General features: G+C 46.2%; 1 protein-coding gene across 6 annotated transcripts in view; it reads left to right on the top strand.

Annotated features, from left to right (window-relative positions):
* The first annotated feature begins 378 nt into the window (after nt 1-378).
* LOC144162409 (aldehyde dehydrogenase family 3 member B1-like) overlaps nt 379-23,537 on the top strand; it is a 176,119-nt gene continuing 152,960 nt past the window's right edge. For 4 of the 6 annotated variants that reach the window (XM_077692927.1, XM_077692924.1, XM_077692923.1 and 1 more), the window contains exon 1: nt 14,706-14,751. In XM_077692927.1, the coding sequence (XP_077549053.1) occupies nt 14,721-14,751 (31 nt within the window). In that variant the 5' untranslated portion in view covers nt 14,706-14,720. Of the gene's footprint in view, nt 500-14,705; nt 14,752-23,537 lie in introns of those variants that run through there. The other 2 variants (XM_077692928.1, XM_077692926.1) reach the window with 1 other exon arrangement.

Here is a 23,537-nt window from a genome sequence, read left to right as displayed (position 1 = left end):
CAAATGTTCACGTTGCTGAGAAATTCCTCCTCCAATGGGCGATGCTCAGCCAGTAACGATTAAAAGTATTTCGCTTGAATTAAAGCGCGAAATATAACGGAATGTTTAAAACTACACCAATATTTCTAATTCAAATGATCTACATTTTATTCCCGCGTTTCAACATTTTCTTGGTTCAGCGGCGAGCCCATCAGCCCGGGAAGGCTGCTGATAATCGCAAGGAAACAGGAAGGGGGTAAAAGAAAAGCACGAATGTTAATCTCGCTAAAGCTCAGTTTGCTGGTCTCGTAGACGAGGAAAATGTTCATAAATGGAAAGTGGAAAGACGACGGTGAAAGGTACGAGCAAAGCGTACGCAGGTACGCCTTCGGAGTTAGGGCACCAGACGTTCAGGTTCAGCGATTGCCGCTGGAGACTTTCGTGCTGCAGTCTGTGGTTCAAGTTGGTTTCTCCAAGGAAGCGTATGACCCCAGTCTGTGCAGCATTGTCGGCGACGGAAGTGAGTACTGTGCCTCCCTTTATGGCGACCATGCCAAAAGAGCGGCGAGCATACACATTCCGTTATCTATAATTCGTTTTACAACGTGTGCACATCAAAGCGGATGCTACATTGTCCTCAACAGTTCATCCGCAGGCGCGCCTAACTCATGACATTCTAAATGGAGGCCGGCTCAAGATGAGCTACGATAGGCTCAGTGGTGTTCCGTGCGGGAAATTTTTCCTTTTTCGGGGAAATTGCGGCTGTAATTTTGGCCAAAGGGGAACAAGGAAATCTTTAATAGATTCGGGGAATTTTAGGAGTCGGGGAGTAAAAAAGAAAATAATACCAGTAAACCGATCCTCTCATCATTTATTACTTTATTGTTCTTTAATTTCCCTTACCAGTTCCTCGGATTGGTGTTCAAATTTCCGCAGTCTTGTTACCCCAAGCCACGAGCATTCAAGACCGCTTCCAATTCAGTTCATAAAACACGAGGGAGCATAGAGGAAAGAGTATTCTGTGAGAATGAGCTATTAGAGCGTGATGCGGTGGCGGCTGAAGGGATGAAGCCTAGTCGCATGTATTCCTGTGCAATATACAAAAAAACATTTCGGGTGTGCCTTAGTCTACCTGCTGTCAACAAGACTGTTGCCAGCAGTCCCAGCGCTGAGAAAAAAATTACCTCGATTATCCAATAATGTCTTGTTCTTCTTCATACGGGCAGTTTGAACTTAGATCTTTAGCATGCAAAGTAAGCATGCTGTTTGGTACAAAACGTGAAATGCGTAGTGAAATGCTGATGAGCGGAATATGTAGTGAAATTTCGTTCACGCTAAAAGGGATTCTCTGAACGGCGTCTGCGTCCGGAAGGGTACGAAAAGTCGTCATAGGTGGCGCTGGCTAACACCGAAAACAGAACATGCGGCCACGTAAAGATGTGTCAGCTGCAGAAAGAGAACGCAGAGAATTTTGCAGGGATTTCTTGAGAAACCTGCGGGGAAAATATGCTAAAAATAGGGCATTTCTGAACCGAGAAATGGAATTTTTTCTCCCCAGTACGGAATATCTTTGAATGGGCTTTGGGGCCTAACTGTCGCACCTGTCCTGCAGAGGGATAAACATATCCTTCCGAAGCCCCAACATCTCTCGTCGCTTTTTTTTTCAGCCTTGCATTGTAGAACGCCACTACGAGTTAGGCTCACGCAGTGGACGGCTTTTTTGGGAACGATGTAGCATCCGCTCGCTGCACGCGGCTTGTGAAATGATCCAAAAGGGTGGCATATTGGGCTAGTTGGTGGTTAACAGATGCAATGGAAGGAACTGCGCACATTCTAACAAAGGACGACAGAGTAACACACCACAAGCGCTGACTATCAACTGATGGCTTTATTGCAAGCTGCGGAAAATAAATAGCACAGTTACAGGGAAAAAAATGCAACAAGAGCGCACAAAGAGATCAGAGAAGGATGCCCAGCTTGTCAAACTATTATTGCGTCACTGAATTTATCACCATATCCACTTTTCTCTGGCCTCCAAGTTTGACAAGCTGGGCATCCTTCTCTTATCTCTTTGTGCGCTCTTGTTGCATTTTTCCCCTGTAACTGTGCTATTTATTTTCCGCAGCTTGCAATAAAACCATCAGTTGATAGTCAGCGCTTGTGGTGTGTTACTCTGTCGTCCTTTGTTAGAATGTGCGCTGTTCCTTCCATTGTAAAATGAACTACAGATGACGGATGCAACTAAGGGGCGTTCCAGTTTCCCTTTTAGACGGCTTCGTCACCGCCTTCGCCGAAAGTCCTCCATGTTAAGCCTCGTTCCAATTCGAACACACAAGTCAGGTAACATCGACGATCCCCACAATTATGGGCATATCTCACTAACTATTGTGCCATGTAACCTACTAGAACACGTCATTTACTGCAACTTAGTCACCTTTCTTGAAAGTAATTCTTTTTTACCAACTTTCAACATGGTTTTAGAAAACGTTACTAGTGTGAAACCCAGCTGTTATGCTTTACTAATGATTTGTTCTGTGCTATGATCGTGGTGCTTTTATTGATTTGTATTTATGGACTTTTCTAAAGCATTTGACACAGTTTGTCACACTAAGGTTGTCACACTAAGTTTGTCACAGCACTAAGGACCATGAACCACTTCGGATGAAGCGCGATCTCGATTAAAGCAATATCGTTATAGCGACGGTCCTCTGCATTTCGGTAGTGACAAAAGGAACGCGAAAGTCCGAACGTCGGACAGATATTGCTTAGATGTGTGGACATCTTCGACAGAACTGTGTCTGGTTGGATTTTGCAAACACAAACACACAAGGGACCGTAGGCGTGGACTACGGGGGGCTTGTGGCAACACCGGACCCGGCTCCGGTGTTTACCGGAGGGGGCTTTGGACCCCAGCGGCGATGCTGAATCCTTCCCCCCTCTACTCCCCCAAGTGCCATCACCAGCGTCATTACCAGTTGCCATTTTTTAGAGTTTACTCCAGCTTTTCACTCTAAGTTGTATTGGTGCTAAAAGCTAACTGCATCAATGAATTGGCGCAGACGCGGACGGCTTACTTTCATACTTTTCATTTATTCCTTGAAATTCTTACCGTAGGAGAAGTGCACAGAAGCGCACTAAACGTACGCTTCTATACACTTTAAACTATACATGCATATATGTATGTATGTATGTATGTATGTATGTATGTATGTATGTATGTATGTATGTATGTATGTATGTATGTATGTATGTATGGACGTATGCATATATCTATGTATGTGTGTATGTATGTATCTCTGTATGCATGCACGTATGTATGTATGTATGTATGTATGCACGTATATATGCACGTATGTATGTATGTGTGTATGTATGCATGCATGTATGTATGTATGTATGTACAGGCTTTGTCAAAATTTTGTGGGCCAAGCCGGAAACGTGCAGGCTGCAAAAAATTCAATCTATCTACAAGCTTACGTCCCGAGCGAGGCTGAAACTTTTTATGCATGAAAGCTAGAGAAAACACTTCTCTTTCTTACTGTCATAAAATAATTTTGCCATATTTAAAGGCAAAGCCGATTCTTTCAATTCTTTGTGGTCAAGAAGGCTTAAAATTGGCCCACAAAATTTTGACAAAGGGTGTACGTATGTATGTATATATGCGTGTATGTACGTACGTATGTATGTATGTATGTATGTATGTATGTATGTGTGTATGTATGTATGTATGTATGCGAGTACAGGTGCAATCAGAAATAATTGGAGAACGGGAGCTGTGGCCGAGCCGCATAGGACCGCCGTGTAGCTGCACTGGCGGTAAACTAAAGAACACCCATACATGCCTGCCGACGCCGATAGGGCCCCTATACTTCTCAACCGACTCCTTCTAACGCGGCTTCCAGCGTTGTTCGCAGCATGCTGGTCTTGACAAGGGCGCTGATAGCAGACACACCTAAAAATATTAGAAAATAAACTTGTCACTTCAGATCCCTGCAGTTGCGACGCTTCTCCAGCGGCTCGCGTGCGCTGAATGTGTGTAAGCGACGCTGCCAGATACCGCCTCTGCTATCAGCGCCATCACTGAGACCAGTATGCTGCGAACAATGCTCGAAGCCACGTTAAAAGTGGGTTATAGGTAAGTAGGGTAGAAGTATAGGTATTCTATCACCGTCGGCGGGCGCGCCTGCGTGTTCTGCTCATTTCGCCTGTCGCCAACGTGGCTACACGGCGCTCCTATGCGGTTCGGCCACAGCTCCCGTGCTCCAATCACTTCTGACTGCACCGTATGTATGTATGTATGTATGTATGTATGTATGTATGTATGTATGTATGTATGTATGTATGTATGTATGTATGTATGTATGTATGTGTGTATGTATGTACGTACGTACGTATGTATGTATGCATTTATGCATGTATGTATGTATGTATGTACGTACGTACGTATGTACGTACGTATGTACGTACGTATGTATGTATGCATTTATGCATGTATGTATGTATGTATGTATGTATGCACGTATGTATGTATGTTTCATGCTCTCATGATCAGTCGGAACCTAATACCAATATTACTAACATATTTGAACGGTGCAATAGATGGGGAATGGTATTAAATGCAGAGAAAACATTTTATCTTCGAATAACACGAAATAAAGTGCCTTATGAATACCAATACCCATTAGGAACATCACCGTTGAAACAAGTAACGGTGTTCGCCTTGCCAGTGCAAAAGAACGTCTACGGCGCACCGCGCGCGCTCTCATACCCCCGTGCGGTACAGATCTCCCTGGCGGGTTGTCTCGCCAAGATGAGGTCCTGCTTAGACGTCTTCGCCTGGGAGTCGCCCTCACGCCAGCTGTGACGAGGTCCTGGCCTCCTCAATACCATGCCCCGTTCAACTCCACCTGCCCCTTTTGCCCCGCTCCAGTTGACCAGGCTACAGCAGAGCACCTGGTGTGGGGTTGCCCTGCTCTGCGAAGCCTACGCGCTGTGCACATCGCCACCTGCGGCCCGCGCCCCGGACGTCCGCCAGACTTCATGGCGTGGATACAAGGACCACATCATGGCCCCCTGCTCCGATTCCTTCGGGAATCCGGCGTGTATCTATACATTTAGTTTCCCCTTATGCTGATTAGCAAACTTCCGCAATAAAAAAAAAAAAAAAAAACCAGTCATAAATACCTTGGTGTCACATTAACCAGTAATCTATCTAGGAATATACACATTGACAATATTTGCTCGTCCGCATTCCGTAAACTATGTTTTTTAGAACACAAACTAAAAAATTCCCCCGCAAACGTAAAACTCCTCAGCTAGCTTACTTTTATTCGGCCGAAGCTTGAATATGCCTGCATAGTTTGGGACCCCTATACTAATAAGAACATCCGTAAACTCGAAAGAATTCAAAGAAAAGCTCTTAGGTTTATTTATTCCAAGTACTCACGCACCCATTCTCTGTCACAGTTAATGCTTACTAACAATATCGCGAGCCTTGAATCCAAGAGAAAGTGCTTCCGCATAGACTTTCTTTCTTCACTCAGCAAAGGTGAACTGTCTATCAACCCATCTTTGTTTATGTCCCCATTATCAACAAGATATACTAGACACCACAAACCAAATGCTTTCACCCCATATTTTGGTGCTACTGACGCATTCAAATATTCTTTTTTTTCCGCGTGCGATTCTAGAATGGAATGACTTACACACTGTATAAGTGCCTTGTTGTTGTATTGTTTGTATTTTTCTTTGCCTTTTATCTTTTGTGCCCCCTGCTTGGACCTAATGATGGTCTGCAGTATGTACTAAATAAATAAATGTACGTATGTATGCATGTATGTATGTATGTATGTATGTATGTATATATGTAAGCACGTATGTATGTGTGTATGTATGTACGTACGTACGTACGTATGTATGTATGTCTGTATGTATGTGTGTATGTATGTATGCATGTATGTATGTATGTTGTATGATGGGGTACATTTTATCATCATCATCATCATCATTATCATGGGCTGCAAGTCATTGGGGGCCGAGCCCCCCCTGGGAAAATGAACACGCTCCGCCTATGCAAGGGACGCAATAAAAGGCCGCTGAGAGGAATCGAATTTCCAAGCAGCGAACAGGCAAAAAAACTTCTAAAATTTTATTTTGGTAGCAACGGTGAGTACAATTTACTAACAATATTATTGTAATTTTGATTGCTAAGCTGGTCCTGTTGTTTACGCACTAGCGCTGGTTTATAGCATTGGCGTTTAAACAATGCCCGAAAACAAATTTTCTGGCGTTATCTCTTTCAATTTTTTTGCGAGTAAAAGAGGAACCGTGGAGTCAAAATTCATGGACGGTTGCAGCTTCAGAAACAAACCAGTGGTGAGTGAGCTCACTAAAGTGAGCACACTCACTTTAAAACGGAAGACTGGGCGAGTTGGTACATGTTCATAGTAACAGCGCTAACGACACGAGACAAAAAAGAAGAGGGCACAAACAGCGCCGTGTTTGTGCCCTCTTCTTTTTTGTTTTTGTCTCGTGTCGTTAGCGCTGTTACTATGAACACTCACTTTATTTGAGCACACTTATTTTTAGTGAGTGTGCTCACTAATGAACACATTGAAAAATGAGTGTGTTCAAAAATGAGCGCATCATTTTTAGTGAGTGTGCTCACTAAACCTTCCTCGGGGCACTTAACGATTTGCTTACGTGATATAAAGGCGAAAGTCTGTCGATAATTATTAACAACCCCTTTGCTGAAACAATGCATTTGCATCACTTTATTTACTATGCTTTCTGTGTCTTTCTTGCGCGAACAACTTCAACCGCCTTATTTTCTGACACACCATGTATGCGTTTATTTCCTTCCTTTCGTTTCTTCGTCTTTCGGCACGCATCAAGTCAGCAAGCAGACAGGCACACACACACACACACACACCACAAGTTCCCTGAAATTAAAGTTTTGCGCTTTGATGTAAACCTGTTCTACTCACGTGCCATCGCGTTAAGGTGGCACGAGGCAGTCTGTGTTCTACAACTTTTACGTTGCCAATTCATAGTTTTCCTAATTTTGTGAAGCGGACGCATTAGGCCCCAAAAGCTCCCTACTTCTTGCCAATCCCTCAACTGCTTATTTATTTATTTATTTATTTATTTATTTATTTATTTATTTATTTATTTATTTGTTTATTTATTTATTTACTTTTTATTAAAATTCCAGTGCCAAAGGCATTACAGAGGGGAGGGGAGTGAGGGCAAAAAAAAACGAAAAACGAAAAACAGCACAAACAAGTTGAGATAGAACCACGGTGTAAGAATGCATTAGAATGATTAACACAATGTAATCAAAATTTGCAACTGCGATTCATGAAAAACAAACATTAGAAGAACTCCTGATTATGCAATGTTAGCGAGAACATTTCGAAACTGGTGGACGTCATTAATGGATGCAGTGTCAAAAGGAAGGCGATTCCGGCCGCGACTTGTCCGGGGCAAGAAAGAATCAAAACAATGCATTGTTTTGCACATATCAATTCTAGCTTTGCGCTCATTGTCGACGCGACGGTATTCATAATATGGCATACGTATACAAGCTCGTCATGCAGCACGGGGTGGTGACACAGCTTATGAAAAATAGTTAGTCGCGAAATTCGACGCCTAGTGGACAGGGATGGGAGGGCTAGATCAGATTTCATTCTAGTAATGCTCGCGTTTCGATTACATTTGGCCAGCACAAATCTAACAGAATTATTTTGAAAATTTTATAGGGCAGTTATAAGTTTTCCGTGACATGGGTCCCATACTGAGCATGCGTATTGCAGTTTGAAACAAACTGATGTTTATTGGAGCAATAATTTGAGTGCCGAAGGAGCTTTAAAGAAGTTGCGGTGAAAGTAAACCAACATGCGGTTAGCCTGGTTAACAATATGCTCAATATGAAGGTTCTAGGTTAAGCTCTTGGTAATGTGAATCCCAAGGTACTTGTGGAAAGCAATTGATTCTAATTGGACATTGTTCAGAGAATATTGTGGTAGATTGGTTTTAGTAGGAGAAACACGCATTGTTTTGCGTTTGTTAGCGTTGAGTTCCATTAGCAAAGTTTTCGACAATTAACGACAGAATTCAAACCATACTGCAAAATGGTAGTGTCGTTTTCAGATGTTATTTCATGGAAAATAACACAGTCATCAGCAATAAACGGACATTAGATTGCAACAGAGAAGGCAAGTCATTAATATAAATAAGAAACAAGAGGACCCTAAGGACCGATCCCTGCGGTAACCTGAACAAATAGAGCTGAATGGAGAGCAACATTGACTGGCGACAACAAACTGCGAACGGTCAGTCAAAAAATATTCAATCCATTTCAACAAGCTTCTCTCAATGTTTAATTGATTTAGTTTATGAAGCAGTAGCCCGCGTGAAACATTATAGAATGACTTAGAAAAATCTAAAAATATGCAGTCAGCGTGGGATTATTGATCTGCAATTTGATGTAAATTGTGAGTAAAATAAATTAGTTGGCTTTCACAGGAGTATGTCTTACGAAAACCGTGTTGGGCTGCTGCGAAAAAGCAGTTGGATTCCAGATTTGCGTACTACCATTAACTTTGTTGTACCATTAAGCTTTTGTTGTACCAACATTAAATATGTTGTACCTCAAAGAAAAAAACCCTACAATCTTTCGCTAAAGATAGTTGAGAGAAGTGTGAAAGCTTTTTAACATTAACACTTCGTCAAAAGTGCGTCAAAACCTCCGCTAAAAGCGCGTCCAACTTCCGCTGAAATTGCGTCCAAATCTATCCTCAAACCTTCAAGGGCCGCATTTGCAAACGAAGAATGAACCCATGTGACCCATTTTTCCCGCACCAAGTAAACGCATCTACGACCGATCTAAATGTATACCGATATGGGGTTTGTAAGGTAACGGTACGCTACTGTACTCCTTCTTCGTGACCTACGCGTGTATTGTCTTATCGTTCCTTTTTTGCGTTTTTCAAGTAATAATTTTTACACAGTGGGAGCCCGGTTGTTTCACGTACACGACGTGTGTCCAGAGATTTTATCAGAGGTTTTCGGCCGACCGGACGGTCTATACGGAAATGACTTAGTTTTTTGACAGGACTCCATCGGTCCCGGTAAGAATGTAAAAAATGGGATGCCTTTGGCTTGCCACAGCTGGTCGTGGCCTCCACCACGGAGACTATATCGAGCGGTTTTGGTGGAAGAACTTTTGTGAAGTAAAGGCGTGCATAACCATAGGCTACATTTTCGCTGCATCCAAGCATGCGTAAACACCTTGCGTTGAAAAGCGCTCTGTTCGGAATAGCACGCATCACTACACTGAAATGAAGGCTTTATAGCGGCACTAATGCAGTGGCTCGTTCAGCCAAGTTCCATTTTCCCGCTCTCTCCGCGCTGGTTACTAAATTCTCTAGTAGGGGCCGCCACCCTTTGCGATGCGCGCTTTGAGAAGTCTTCGGGCGGCGGACAGGGGGCACTCCCCGGACGCAAAACTAATTCCGGCTGTCGGAAGGAAACGAAAACCGGAACCAAAAAACAAAAAAAAAGAGATATTTTTGGACGGAACAAAAACAAAAACTAAACGTTATTTATTATTTCTTTCAGGAGCAAAACCGCACAAAATTTCGTTTCGGTTTTCGGTTTTCGGTTTGAAAAATGGATAAAATAAGCAAGTCCACCAAGGCTATAAATATTTTAAAGATAAAATGAAATGTCTATTTATATGTTATGTTAGAGGTGGGAAAATTAAAATTCTTCATGAATAGTGTTAGCTCTTAATTCAATTTTCAACGTTGTTTACTGTTTGAAGCATTTATAATTTACAAAAATTCCTTGGGTCACTTAGGTCTGCTTACACTAATTTATTACTATCTCTGCTCTTATTAGGCACAGAATACTCCCCTAGGCAATATTCCCCTCTCGGCCTTTCGTCCACCAGCGTTCTAATATTCTCTTCATCGCCTCGACAGCCCTGAAGTTGACTTCCTCTGTGCTACCCTAAAACCCTGGGGCCTCTGGAAGCCAAATATTTCCCTCCAGATTTGGATGGATACCCTCGCATTCCAACGCTATGTGCCGCATAGTTTCTGTTTCTTTTCCGCAGACCACGCATACCCCATCACTTTCTCTATACTTCCCCGCAAAGCTGTTAGTTCACAAGCACCCTGCTCTAGCCTCAAAAAGCAAAGTACTGCCCTTGGAATTATTATAGAAATTTTCCTTTCTGATGTCTAGTTTCTCAGCCCTGTACATCTGTAACGAAGTTTAAACTTTCATTTTTTCTCTCCATTTATTCGTTTCTATCTGCCTTCCCTCTTTTTTGGTTACCTTGGCTGTCTGTGATTCTCCACTGTTCTTCCCGTATTTCATCTTTAGACTTCTAGTCTTTTTTAGACACTGCGTGTCCACGCCTCTCATGCATAGGCACCTAAAAAATTTCGCTGTCCACCTACGTTGATTCATTGCTCTCAACCTCCCCTCAAAGCATATCCGAGCTTCTCGAACTTCAAACGACGCCCAGCCCATATCTCCCTGCACTGCTTCGTTAGTTGTTTTACCATGCGCTCCTAAAGCCAGACGACTTACCATTCTTTGGTTCACTTTAAGGCATGGTAGAGCGCCTGATTCAAGGCACGATGATAGAGCGTCTGATGATAGCGCGTCTGGCCCGCCGTCTGTTGGAATTCTTTGCTACTGGTGAACATGAACTGTTACCATGAGGCCTCGGCTTGGGTGCAAGCTCTTCTTGAATTTTTGGGACAAAATATTGTTTTTATGGCGCATTTTTGGTATGCAATGGGAAATACCAAACGCACACCTATTTTCTATTAAAAGAACAGTGCAAATGCTACTCATGTATTGATGTTTTGCCTCAAATTCACCTCATGTTTTCTACTTACTGTACAATGTGGACAAATATGAAGTTTGGTTCCAGATTTAGTAGTTCGGAAAGGTTTTGCCTATATAGACCTCTCGGTCAAGTACTCTATTTCGTCCTGAAAGCTGAATGGAGGTACATATAGACAGAAATACATACTTACAGACAGAGAGACCAAAATTTTCTGATTTAAGTAGCTCAAGAAAGACCATCATCTCTAATAACACCGGCGACACCACTGTCATCTACGGTGATGAGGCACAGGGGCAACTTCCGTTGCCATTCCTAAGTTATCCCGAAGCATACTCCTTTCCCCATGCCTGCCCCTGTTTTCCCTAGGTGAGGGGGCCGTGGAGGAAAGAAAAGTTTAGGAGGGAGCGTCACGTGACTATCGTGAAGCCTAGTCATAAAAAATAAAAAGGAAAAACTGATGGGAGATGTTCCACCTCACGTGATAGGCAAGCGGTAGTTCTTTGCGCCTCACGCGGACGGCCGCCTGCCCGCGCTATGCTGCGTCGTTCCGTTTGGTTGCCGGGCCGTCCCGGTATTCGGGTTTCGCGACGAGTCCCCGTCCGGGCGTTGCGCGCAGCGCTGCCTGCAACCCTAAACGCGAAGCGGGGTGATCGTGCAGGCAAAGTGCTCGGCCGGTGGAGACAGAAAACATCTTTATTTATTGAGCTCTGGGATCCGTCGAAGTGCGTCGCAGTCGAAGTGTCGTGCTCCGCCGCAGTGTAAAAGTGGAGATGTCAGAGTCCGACATCCGTGCCTCACATTTTATTTCACAAAACACACCTCACTTCCTTGGTTCTGGTCATTTTATCTTTTCACCTCCCAGGCGTAATTTAGCGTTCGTTGCCCATATACCTGTCGCACGGATTGAGCAGTACTCGGACAACCATCCCGCGTTCTGCCTGCGACGCGAGGCGGGAAATGATTTGCTCTTCCCGCGCCCGCACCCAACGTCAGTGGTTCTGCACCTTTTGTTTTCTAATGCACTGAAGGAGACAGCAACGCAAAACAGACGTCGTCACGACAATTGTGGCACGTACAACGTGCCACATGCCGGAGCACCGATAAGGCGAATATATGCAAATGCGCACGCAAGCGAAACCAAAGCTTTTTGCACCATCTCTCAGCTGATGGGACACTCGTTACAGCGCTATGATGTAAAGGGAAGGTGGCGCGATAATTCCCAGCAAAATTCGAAACGCAATCGTCCAAGCACACCTGGCAAACACCACGTACCCGCAGGCCGCTCCGTGCTTGTGAATGTTCACAGCGGCGCGTTCGAGCCAATCCGGTCGTGGTTCCAGCGGTAAGCGTCAAATTCGGCTCGCAGCTCGTGAAGGTGCTCCCTGAGCATGGGATCTACGTATCGTGTCAGTACTTCCACGATACCAGGGTGGGAGCGCAACAGTACTTCCACGATACCAGGGTGGGAGCGCAACGCTGGCGAAAAAAATTCCCCCGCATTTCCCCGAGGGGGAGAATGTGAAAGTGCGAATGCACGGTTGTCGGCCCGCTTGCGGCGCTTGCGCTTGGCCCCGGCAGCCCACCGCCTCGCCGCCTTCTCTTCCATCTCTTCCATCGGGTTTGTAGTATCACGTGTACACCACGCAGTTATCAAGCCGCTATAACGCCGCTGAGTCGCCAACGCACGCCGCTGACGACGTAGTTTGAATGCGTTAAAGATATAAGGCGCGTCACTAACGCTGAAATCACGTCGCGTCCGTGGCTTGGTCGGTAGAGCGTCGCGCTGCGGCCGCAAAGTCCGCGGATCGAAACCTGGCGCCGGATGCTGTTTCTTTATAGAGGAGCACTGCGGACGCCGACGCCGCCGCCGACGCCGGCGGTGGATGGTTTGGGGTCGCTTATAAAGTGCATTGCACTTAAAATCTCGTACTGCGCCTTCGGCAACGCCACTCACCTCTACCTCCACCGCTGGCCAGCCGGAGCCACTAAATGCTACCGCGGGCCTGAGAGTGGCGCATCTTCCACAATGCATTGCGCGGGAGGAGCCCGAGGAGAGGAGAATGCGGCGTCAGAGGAGGTTGGCTTGCCAAAGCTGTGCCGCCTGACGTCATGCTCCCTCCTAACAGTTTTCTTCCTCCATGGAGGGGGCCAATCGTGGTCCGATTCTGAAGAAAGAGGGATCAACGAGGCAGAAAAGAACGTGAAAAAAGACATCCCCCTCGCGAGGAGCACGATCAAATGCACAGCATTTCCGAGGGGGTGCGCCGGCAAGTCGTATCTCTCGATCGCGGGACCCGTGTCGCCATCTTTTGGAGGCGCGGGACAACTTGTGGCGCTTTCGAAACAAACGAGAAATGAGTGAAGGATATAAGGCGCGTTCGGTGCATCGAAATCTGTGTCGGTTTTGTGGCTCGGTCGGTAGTGCGCCGGGCACCTTGCGCTCCGCCCGCGGCGTCATGGGTTCGAAACCGGGCGCCGGAAACTGTTATTTGTGTAGTGGCCTGGCTGCGGACTACGACAAGGCGCGCAGGCGGACTACGACAAGGCACGCCAACGCCGCGTGACATTGTGAGTTACTAAAATGCTATGCATTTAAAATAACAGGGCCATCTCCACTAACGTGAAATCTGGAGAGGGGCGAGGCAAGCAGTAAAGATTGTATGCCTCTCTCATGACACACGGCGTGCGCTGATATACGCAACATCCCAATTACGAAGACGGAGGAAAAGGAAATTCAAAACGGAGAACTGCAAATTTTAAAGTTAAAGCGAGTACGGAGCGAAATAGAAGCATGCAAGCCAGCGCGAACGAAACACAAGTGTTTCGGTGTAATGTTTTAGCACGGACCACTGAGAGAGAGAGAGAGTAAATGTTTATTGAAAAGGAGAAGAGGTCGGCCTGAGAAATCGATCTTGGGCCTGCTACTTCCCTCTGGGGGGAGGGTACTGAGGACAGAAAGAGAAAGGAATGAATATGGAAGGTATGAGATTAAACGTTGTAGTGTGAGGCGTTGGAAAACCGAGTATCCGTGTGTGTTAGTACAATTACCACATGAGGATTTAGTACCATGACCACATGATGACGTTTTAGTGGGGTACTGTGTTTTAGTACCATGGTACTGTGTTTTAGTACCATGATTACATGACGACGACGACGACATGAAACACCGACAGCCCGAATCACTAAGGTGCTTCGCGCCTAATACACGGGTGCCACGGGAAGTTTCTGAACTGGTGCATATATATTGAGCAACTCTGGCACGCATATGTCGGAGATAGGAGCGCGAAACGGCGAAGTTATCGAGCCACGGAATCTCGTTGCGTCGCATCGCTGGCTACAGCCTTTCGGCGAGAACAATGGCCGCGGTTGAGTACGACGTACGCACGCCTTTTCGCCGGCTACAGTGGGCGGCTGATGGACGTCTTAATGAACCGGCGTGCTGATTGCAGATTCGCGCTCGTGCAAATAAAGGGTTGGGGGATTGTGCGTCTCTAACCCAGCCGTCCATTTCTCATTTCTATCCTTTTCAGTTCGGTTTTCGCTACTTTGTCGTCTGCTATAAGCACACTTTACGCTCGCCTGAACCCGCATAGTAAGCCTGTCATGGAATATTTATGCCCGTTCTCCCGCTGTAAACACGCGACAGTGGCTCCCTCTAAGTTGAAGCCAACGTCGAAGCCTGCCGAATGCGCTGTCATATGAGTAGAGCTTGCCTTCGATGTTCGTCTAATCAACTAAAGTGGCCTGGTTCTTTCTGGAATACCTGGTTTGTTTTATCACGCGAAACCGACGTGGGGTGTACAACGACAAATCTCCGGCTAACATTATTGGTTGAAGGGTTCCTGTGGTCTCTTGCTCCGCAAGCCTGCCTTCCATGATCCACACCATCAGCGACAAGTCCGGAGGTAAATGAATGTAGCATGCTTTATTTTGACGGAATTGCACCGTCAAAATTTGCACCCACCAATTCTGTGGACTGCGCCCAACTTCGCACGGCATCCTTCTTCACAAAGTGGACGGGCACTAGTTTGTGCGTGTGTGCGTGTGTGTGCGTGCGTGCACGTGCGTGTGTGCGTACGCGTGCGTGTGCGTGCCTGTGTGCGTGCGTGTGTGCGCGTGTGTGTGCGAGCGCGTGCGCGTACGCGTGTGGGTATGTGCTTGTGCGTGTGTGTGTGCGTGTGTGTGTGTGTGTGTGTGTGTGTGTGCTTGTGCGTGTGTGTGTGCGTGTGCGTGTGCGTGCCTGTGTGCGTGCGTGTGTGCGCGCGTGTGTGTGTGTGTGTGTGTGTGTGTTCGCACTCATTTTCTTCAAAACATAACTGGTACTTATTCACGGCCATTTATTTGTGCAAAAAACCATCGTCCTGTCAAGAAAATGGCCGGTGTTCTACATAAATAAGAAAAGCATTTGAGTTTGCATCATTTTTGAACCCGGATCTCCACAACAGGAGTGCAATGCGCCACCACTGCGCAATCTCCAGACGCTGCCGGTGATGATGATGATGATGTTCCTTAGTGAACAGCACGCACTCAATGAGGGGTCGGCCAATAATCAGTGGAGGAAAAACTCTTATTTGAATGCAGGGCCCTGTATAAAGGTAACTGAACAAAAGCAGTGTTTGTTGCTGTTTTTTTCTTCGTTGACCATACCCACTTGGGGATTGGCCAGGAATCGAGAGCTTTGAGGGTCTATTGTGTCCGCTTTACAGAATTCACGAAGCTATGAATTCTAAACGTAAAAGTTGGAGAATAATGCGTGCCGCGTTACACTTGAACTAGATGGCGTGTGGGTAAAACAGGTGCTCTAGAGCACAGCGCGAGGCAACATTTAGAAGATTTATGCTCCTTGTAATGCTCCTTGTAATACGTTGCATGTGTATGTTCTCCTCGAATAGGGCAACGGCGTGCCTTTTCTTTGTTTCGACCAGTCATGCTCATACGAAGTGCTAGTCGCATGAAGACTAGCTTGAGAGTTCACTGTATTATGACGCGAAAGAGGCTTCAGGGCATAAAAGCTTCTCAGGGCCGCTTAACGGCAATTCCGCAAGCAACAAGCAGCATAACCGAAATATTGCAAGCCCTGCTGAGTGGTCTGTGCAGTTCGCAAATCCAAAGGACCCGATCCTGGTACTTCCTAGCTCCTATAATTCGTCATTGATCGGAACAAAGATTCGCCATTGATCGGAAGTTGGAATAAGTTTGTGTCATCAATCACATTGTTCACGCATACGCGATAAGTATGTAGAAGAATTCAATCACTTCGTCGAAGTCACAATGTTACACATCCTCTTAGTTTAGTTGGCAACAGCCTAAAAGACCAAGCGAATGCACTAGGCGAGCGTTTTGAGTACACTGTAAAAACTGGCCGTCACTTTTACTGCAAAGTGACCGTGATTTTTGACAAGCAGTCGACGTAAATAGTGAAGACTGTCGTTTCGCCGTCAACTCGATGGGAGAGGGGATACAACAAGGAGCGAAAGGAAACAAACAAACTGATGTCGGTAATACAGCAGTCTGATTGGCCGCCCCAGGCGGCACTCGCCGGTGGGGCCTTTTGCTTTTTCTCTTGTTCGACGCCGGCTTCTCGAAGAATGCTGCTTTTGTGGGGACCCTTCCCGGAGACGCCGCCGCTTGCAGGCTGGGGGGTGTGGGGGTCTTTCCAAGGACGCTTCCTTTGTCTCCCGTCGCGGCGGCCGCCGCCGTCCGTGCGATCGGGGGGAGGAGGGAAGAAGGGACATTTTCCTCTGTTTTCGGAAATCGACTGGGTTGCCCTCCTTTCCCATGTCGGGGGCTCACACATACTGCTTTGAAACTGCGACCGAGCACACGTCTCTTTTCTCGTCTCCTTCAGCAGCCATGCGCACGGAGTTGCAGGCTCACTATTCAAGCAATTTTCTGAAACACAAGAGGTGAGAAGAACAAAAGATCATGCGTGGCAAAAGGCATTCTGATGTGGGACATAACTTCTCCTTCACTATGCAGGAGCTTAAAGTTCCCATCACCACTTGTGGGAAATCAGCCCCAGGTGAAGACCAAGTAACATATACCATGATTAAGCACCTGCACGAGGACATGCTAGGAATGCTCTTACTGCTGTTTAACAAGATATGGTGCGCAGGGCAGTTTTCAAAGGCATCGAAAGAAGCTATTGTGGTTCCAATTCGAAAGAATTGTAAAGACCGAGTTCTTGCGACAAGTATTACGCCGATCGCTTTTAGGAGTTGCTTATGCAAAATCTTGGAAAAACTAATTAACCGTCGTCTTATGTGTTTTCTTGTATATCACGGTATTATATACAATCACCAGGCAGGTTTTCGCTCCGGTAGATCCACGGCAGACCACCTCGTGATGCGAGTCCTACATCAGGGATGCGTTTGTAGATAAGCAGCACTGGTTATCAGTTTTCTTTCACCTCCAGAAGGCTTACGATACAGCCTGGTGTCAGGGTATTCTGTGTGATCTGCGGTGCCTTGGCATTTGAGGAAACATGCTGAACAGTTTGAAAGACCACCTTTCGGAGCACCCCTTTCGGGTTAGGGTTGGAGATGTCGTGTCAAAGAAGTTTGTTCAAGAAAATGGAGTGCCACAGGCCGGTGTGCCGAGCGTCACTTTTTTATTGTTAAGATGAATTCCTTTGGAACTAGAATGCCTCGTCCCATTTCCGACTGATTATATGTTGACGAGGTTTACATTGCCTTTAAATCATGTAATGGCGTTGTGCTGCTGAGCTCAAGGACGCGGGTTCGATTCCCGGCCGCGGCGGCCGCTTTTCTGATGGAGGCGAAAAGCAAAAACGTGCGTGTGTTGGAGATTTCGGCGCACGTTAAAGACTTCCAGGCGATCAAAATTATTCCGGAGCCCTCCACTACGGCGCCCCTTATCCCCTACGTTGCGTCAGCGCGTTAAAACCCTCAATCAATCAATCAATCGATCAATCAATCAATCAATCAATCAATAAATCAATCAATCAATCAATCTGTCCATTTGTGAGAGTTGCTACAAACTCAGCAAATGGGCACACAAAAATGGTTGTGTTTCGATACAGACAAAAGCACGTGTTATCTCTAAACAGCGCGGTATTCGCCCGGATCCCGTTATTTCAGTTAATGAAATACCCGTAGCTGTAAAAAAGGAGCACAAGTTTTTAGGGCTTGTGCTTGATGACAAACTTATCGCACACCTCGAGTGTCTTAGACTAAAATGTTTGGTGCAGTCCGGATCATGAAAGTCCTCTCAAACCAGTCATGGGGTACTGAGATAAAGTGCCTATTGGCCTTGTTCAATAGCCTTGTGAGGTCCCGCATTCACTATGGCTGCCCTGTTTATCAGTTCTCTGCAAAAACAGCACTGAAGGTGTTAGAACCAGTCCACCACCTTGGCCTCCATCTAGCTACCGGCGCCTCCAGGACAAGCCCTGTTTTAAACCTGTATGTAGAGGCCAAACAGTGGTTTCTTGACACACGGCGGAAGTACACTGGGCTGTGTTATGTTCTAGAAGGGACATCCTTGACTGGACATCCAAACAGCACTCTAAGCAAGCAGGCTTTCGAGCTTTTTCGTAAAGCGATCGACCCACAATGGCCAAGACATTTCTTCCATCAGTGAGCGCACTGGCCTCAGGCCTCGAGATATCCTTCGCTGATGTCCATAAAGCCAACTTAGCTGACTCAGTTCCTTCATGGGATCTATGTCCTATCTTTTTTAAAGCAAAACTTTCTAGCTCTACCAGCCAACGGTTCGTTCGTGGCGTGCGGGACAACAAACTCCTAACGTGGCGGGGGGGGGGGGGGGGGGCGAAGACGGGTGCGGAGCGTTTCACTCACGGAGCACACTGTAGATGGCGCGGCGAATACCCAGAGTTCCCCGCGCGGAAGTGCCTGCTCCCCGGTGGCGGCATCGGCGGCACGGCTTTGTCGTTTGCTTTAGCGACGGTTCTTTTGGGCCTGTTTTGGCGCAATTTCGCGTCCATGGCGCGCTGCCTTCACACAGCTAAACTTGTTCGACAGCCCCTCCATGGTAACCTACACCCGACAGAATTAGTTGTCGTACGGCAAACATCCGTTAAGGATTGGTTTGCAGAGCGGGAAAAGCACATACAGACATCTGGCCGCTAGAGAAACGCTACATTTTGCGCACTGCTTGCCACGAATGGGCCTCCGTTTACTAAATTGGTGAATACCATTTCGGTTGTGTTTTAAGAGGTATTACAAAAGGCGAATGTAGCGACTGTTTCTGATAAATAGCGATTATAAAAGTTCCCTCGGCTTTCTCGCAATTCTCAAACTTACTAATCTGACTAGTTTCAATCGGTATAAATGGGAATCACTAAGCTCCCATGCCGAATTGTTTCAGCGTCTGCGCTTGTGTCGCACGGTAGTGTAGCCCCAAGCTAGCACATCAGAATGGCTAGGTTCCGCTGTCTCACCCTTCGAAAGACGCTCCTCTCCGTTTTCTTTCTTCCTACTGACGGCCGGGCTACAGCGACGGTATCCGCCGCTCTAGCTCGGCTGTGGCCGACGCTGCTGCTGCGTCCGCGACGCCGCCTCCGCGAATTCCATTTAACGGCTGGCAGAATCTCTCTGGTTTTACTCTTTGTAGAGCCACGTGTGTGAATTCAAGTGACGTCGCATGGACAATTGTTGTGGGTGTCGTTTTGCTTTTCAATTACCAGCGTGAATTGGCGCCAATTTTTATTGCTCTTTTATTAAGATCGACACAAAAACAGCTCCAAGGGAACTAATTAGGCAGCACTTTTTGTGCCTAAAAAACAAATACAGAGCTTATGAGTTCTACACAGATGCCTCCATGTCCACAGCTGCGGTACAATGTACTACACACGGCCCAAACGTTTCCACGTCGAAGACTATGCCGAAGGCCACATTAATTTTCACTGATGAAACACACGGCCTTGTCATAGCAGTAGAACATATAATTCAGGGCAAAGTCCAAAGGTCAGTGATGTTCACCGGTTCTCAAAATGCAGTGCAGTCTTTTGCTTGAGGAAAGTTACCGAGAAAGTCTGTCTTTAATCAACTTCCCAAGCTGCTGTGCTTAGCACACAAGTAAAAACCTGAAGTCACAATCGGTTGGGTACCAGGTCACTGTGGCCTAGCGGGAAATAAAGAAGAAGACAGGAATGCTGTGGCTGCTGTTCTTTGGAGTGACTTACATAAAAGGTCATCCCGTACGAGGACCTTAAATCGTACGTGTGTAAGAGACTGCGTGACCAATGGCAGGAAGAGTGGAACGTGCAGACGGCAAATAAATTGCACATTGTAAAACCCAAACTAGGTAAAGTGTAAAGTAATCACTGAGAAGCGGGAAAGGATCACAGAGGTCACCCTTTGTAGACTCCGGATAGGGTGTACCCGTGCTACCCATGCATACCTATTAAAATGTTTAGGACAGCCACGCTGCTCACGATGTGGAGGGCTGCTCTCAGTCCTCCGTGTCTTAATCGAATGGAAACTACTGGAACAACAAAGAAAGCTCCACTTCCCAGAACTATACACGCGGATGATACTACAGCATCCATTACTGTTTTTATCCGACGAGGCAATTTTCTCTATTATCCGCGTTTTTAAGTATCTGTCAAGTCTAGATTTTTTCAATATACGTCTTATATCATTCATGAACGTAGTCATGGCCTCCCGCTTGAAACCTAAATGGTCCGGCTTTGATACTGCAAGAAGAGTGGCGTGAAAGGCCCATCCATGGAAGCATGAGATTTGCTTTTACCTGTCCCTCTACACTTGTTTTAACAACTTTCACCTTTTTAAACAGTAATTTTCGCATGATTTGCTTTTTATATCTCTACTCGCATAATTCAACATCAGAGCACTTGCGCTCTTTGGCCTTGACACCCTTGCGCCAAGAAAACCGAACATCATCATCATCATCATCATTATCAGCCATTGATCGAAAATCTAAGATGTCGCTTGAGGTCTTCCTTAAAAGAGGACTGCCGTTTCTCATACTTCTGTTTTTATTTGCTAGTCCTTAGCAGTTCTGAGCGGCTAGTGGGCTAAGAACATGCTCTCGCAACAGAAATTCTATCGGCGGAAAAAAACTGTGGTTGATTCCTCTGTCAAGGAATCAGTCAAACACGACAGTGAAATGTGCAGCGAAATCTGCAGCTGAGCATGATTTGCGGGTAAGCGGCTGTCTTGTGGGTGTGCTCGGCGAGCAACGTCCTGCTGGCGGGTCGCTTCGGCAAAAGTGCACTAGCGTCATACCCGTGGCGAATATGACGTCAGTGAAATCTTAAAGTATCGCGGCATAAGAACACCCTGTGTGCAGGGGTGCAACCTTTATAGACCGCTGGCTCCGTTGTACTGGCGTCACTTCTGTGACGAATATGACGTCAACGAAATCTCGGTGGATCCGGAAATAAAACACTTTCGTGTAAAAAAAATACGGAGCTGCTTCAGAGCAGTACTGGACAGTCAAACAGTGAGCCAAGACGTCTTCGCAGTGGCAGGCGACCACGCCCTACGGCCAATGAGCTGGTCATTTGCAACTGTATAACCTCGTCTCTCGTCCACGCAAATGGTAGTCCCTTTCAAACAGAGCTTCCATTAGGCGACGAATCAATGATCGAGGAGTCCCTATGGGACACGCGGTAAGCGTCTTCGACCCGCTATCTCGTAATTATGCGACGCCTTTCTCTCGCCTTGTGCACTCACTCGTCAAGCGTTTCCAGCGACGACCGCCACGCATGCGTGTCACCTGATGCAGCCTCGAGACCCACGAACGGGCCTGAACAATCGTATACTAATTCCTCGCTTAACTTCGCCTTGCCTTCGCCTTCGCTCTTATTATGCAAGGTTTCGGGTCTGTGCACGCAGCACCTTCTTCAAGGGCGCGTTCTATTCAACTGGTCGGGTGCGTGTGGGGCTGTCTTGGGCTGTTGTGCGTCTCGGGCCATCGTCGCAGTGCGGCTGTAATCCGTGCATAGTGAAGTCCACTTCGGAAAGGTCAAGTTCGCCGAGCGCTGGCTGAGCTTTGGTTGCAGCTGCGTCAACGGAGGCGAACGCGTTGTGAAGCTTGAGACATTTGTGAAATTTGATGGACGTGACACTTTGGAAACCTTATCTACCCGTGGTGTGTTCTGGGAAGACGATCAAGAAGGACGCACGCCCGTTTACCGTGAGGTACGCTAAACAAAAAATACTGTTAATTTCCTGTTATATCAAGGCCTTGGCAAAGTTTTCTGCACTGATAGGGCTACTTTTTGTGTGATCTGCCTTCTTTTTTATGTGTGTGTAATTATAGTGAGCATTTCTTGCTTAGTAGCGCTAGTAGTAGGAGGAGGAGAAGGAGGAGATCGCTCTGTAACACCTCTAAATCTTCCACCCATAATTCCTGAAAATGTTCTAGATCGATATTGTTCTAGATCATGGTCTAGAACATCGCTCTAGAACGCGTATTGAGGAATTATGGGCGACAGGTTTTAGTAGTAGTAATAGTAGTGCTAGTAGTAGTAGTAGTAGTAGTAGTAGTAGTAGTAGTAGTTGTAGTAGTAGTAGTAGTAGTGGTAGTTGTAGTAGTAGTAGCAGTAGTAGTAGTAGTACTAGTAGCAGTACTAGTAGTTGTTGTTGTAGTAGTAGTAGTAGCAGTAGTAGTAGCAGCAGTAGTAGTATTAGTAGTAGTAGTAGTAGTAGTAGTAGTAGTAGTAGTAGTAGTAGTAGTAGAGAACTTTATTTTGCAGAGAAATATATGTAGTCCTTCAGTTCAGGAGCCCAAGTGACGATTGCGCCATGTCTGCCCAGGAGACCAGTTGTTGCTGGGCGCCAAGGTCAGCTTTGGTTCGTCAGGTTCTCCCACACCTCGGGAAGGTGAAGAGGGGAATAAATAGGGGGGAGGCCTTGGTTGTGAGCACACCCGATGATCATGTGGTTTAGGGTGCCTGGTTAAGAACAAAATTTACATTCTGCGAGCGCTGATACTGTAACTATCATGCACACAGTGTTGGATATCCACTAAGAGCGCCCGCCTGCCCTGTTCTGGGTACATTTCAATTCCAACACCTTTCCAAGAGCCGGCCAACATGTTTAGTCGTTCCCAACTGCCTATTTAAATATTTATAATGACTGAATTTTCAGTTTGCTGATGAGCTTAAACGTTAATGGTGAACTTGTGCATGGCGTTTTAAAACACCGTATCCGCGCTTTTGCTTACCATTTTTACTACTGTACCGGTCTTTTTATAGGGATGATAACATAACCGCAGATCTATCATCACCGAAAAGGTATTTTTGCTCATGATCTCACCCCCCCCCTTCTCCCTACGCATGCGCAACGCATTTTGCGAGTGTGCAATATCATGGCTTTCCACCGACTTACCCGGCCAAACAACTCCCGTTCACTGACTAGCAAGAATCAGTGTTAATAATAAATGCCAATTCCTTGCTTTGGCCGGCGTTTTGTCCAGGCGCGGTAAAAGTTAATAGTGACTCTGGATCATCGGTGAGCGGTAGCGGTTAGTCCGGTTCGGCAAAACCGAAAACAGACTGCTGTCGTAAATGCCATATGAGTCAAAAATTCACGCGGTGCTGAATGTCCCAACATGAATGAAGACCACAAATTATGATGAGTGTATTTAGTTTAATAACCGATCTCCAGCGTTGATGAAGGCAAAGACAACAAGGAGCATGGTCGTTTTAGTTTACGGTAGATGGTGAAGCTCTTAATTA

The sequence above is a fragment of the Haemaphysalis longicornis genome, unplaced genomic scaffold, assembly GCF_048455015.1.
Source record: "Haemaphysalis longicornis isolate Haplotype H1 unplaced genomic scaffold, Haemaphysalis longicornis Haplotype H1 scaffold_12, whole genome shotgun sequence".
Classification (NCBI taxonomy): domain Eukaryota; kingdom Metazoa; phylum Arthropoda; class Arachnida; order Ixodida; family Ixodidae; genus Haemaphysalis; species Haemaphysalis longicornis.
Note: the sequence above shows the minus strand (reverse complement) of the source record. Positions and strands in the feature narration are given on the sequence as shown.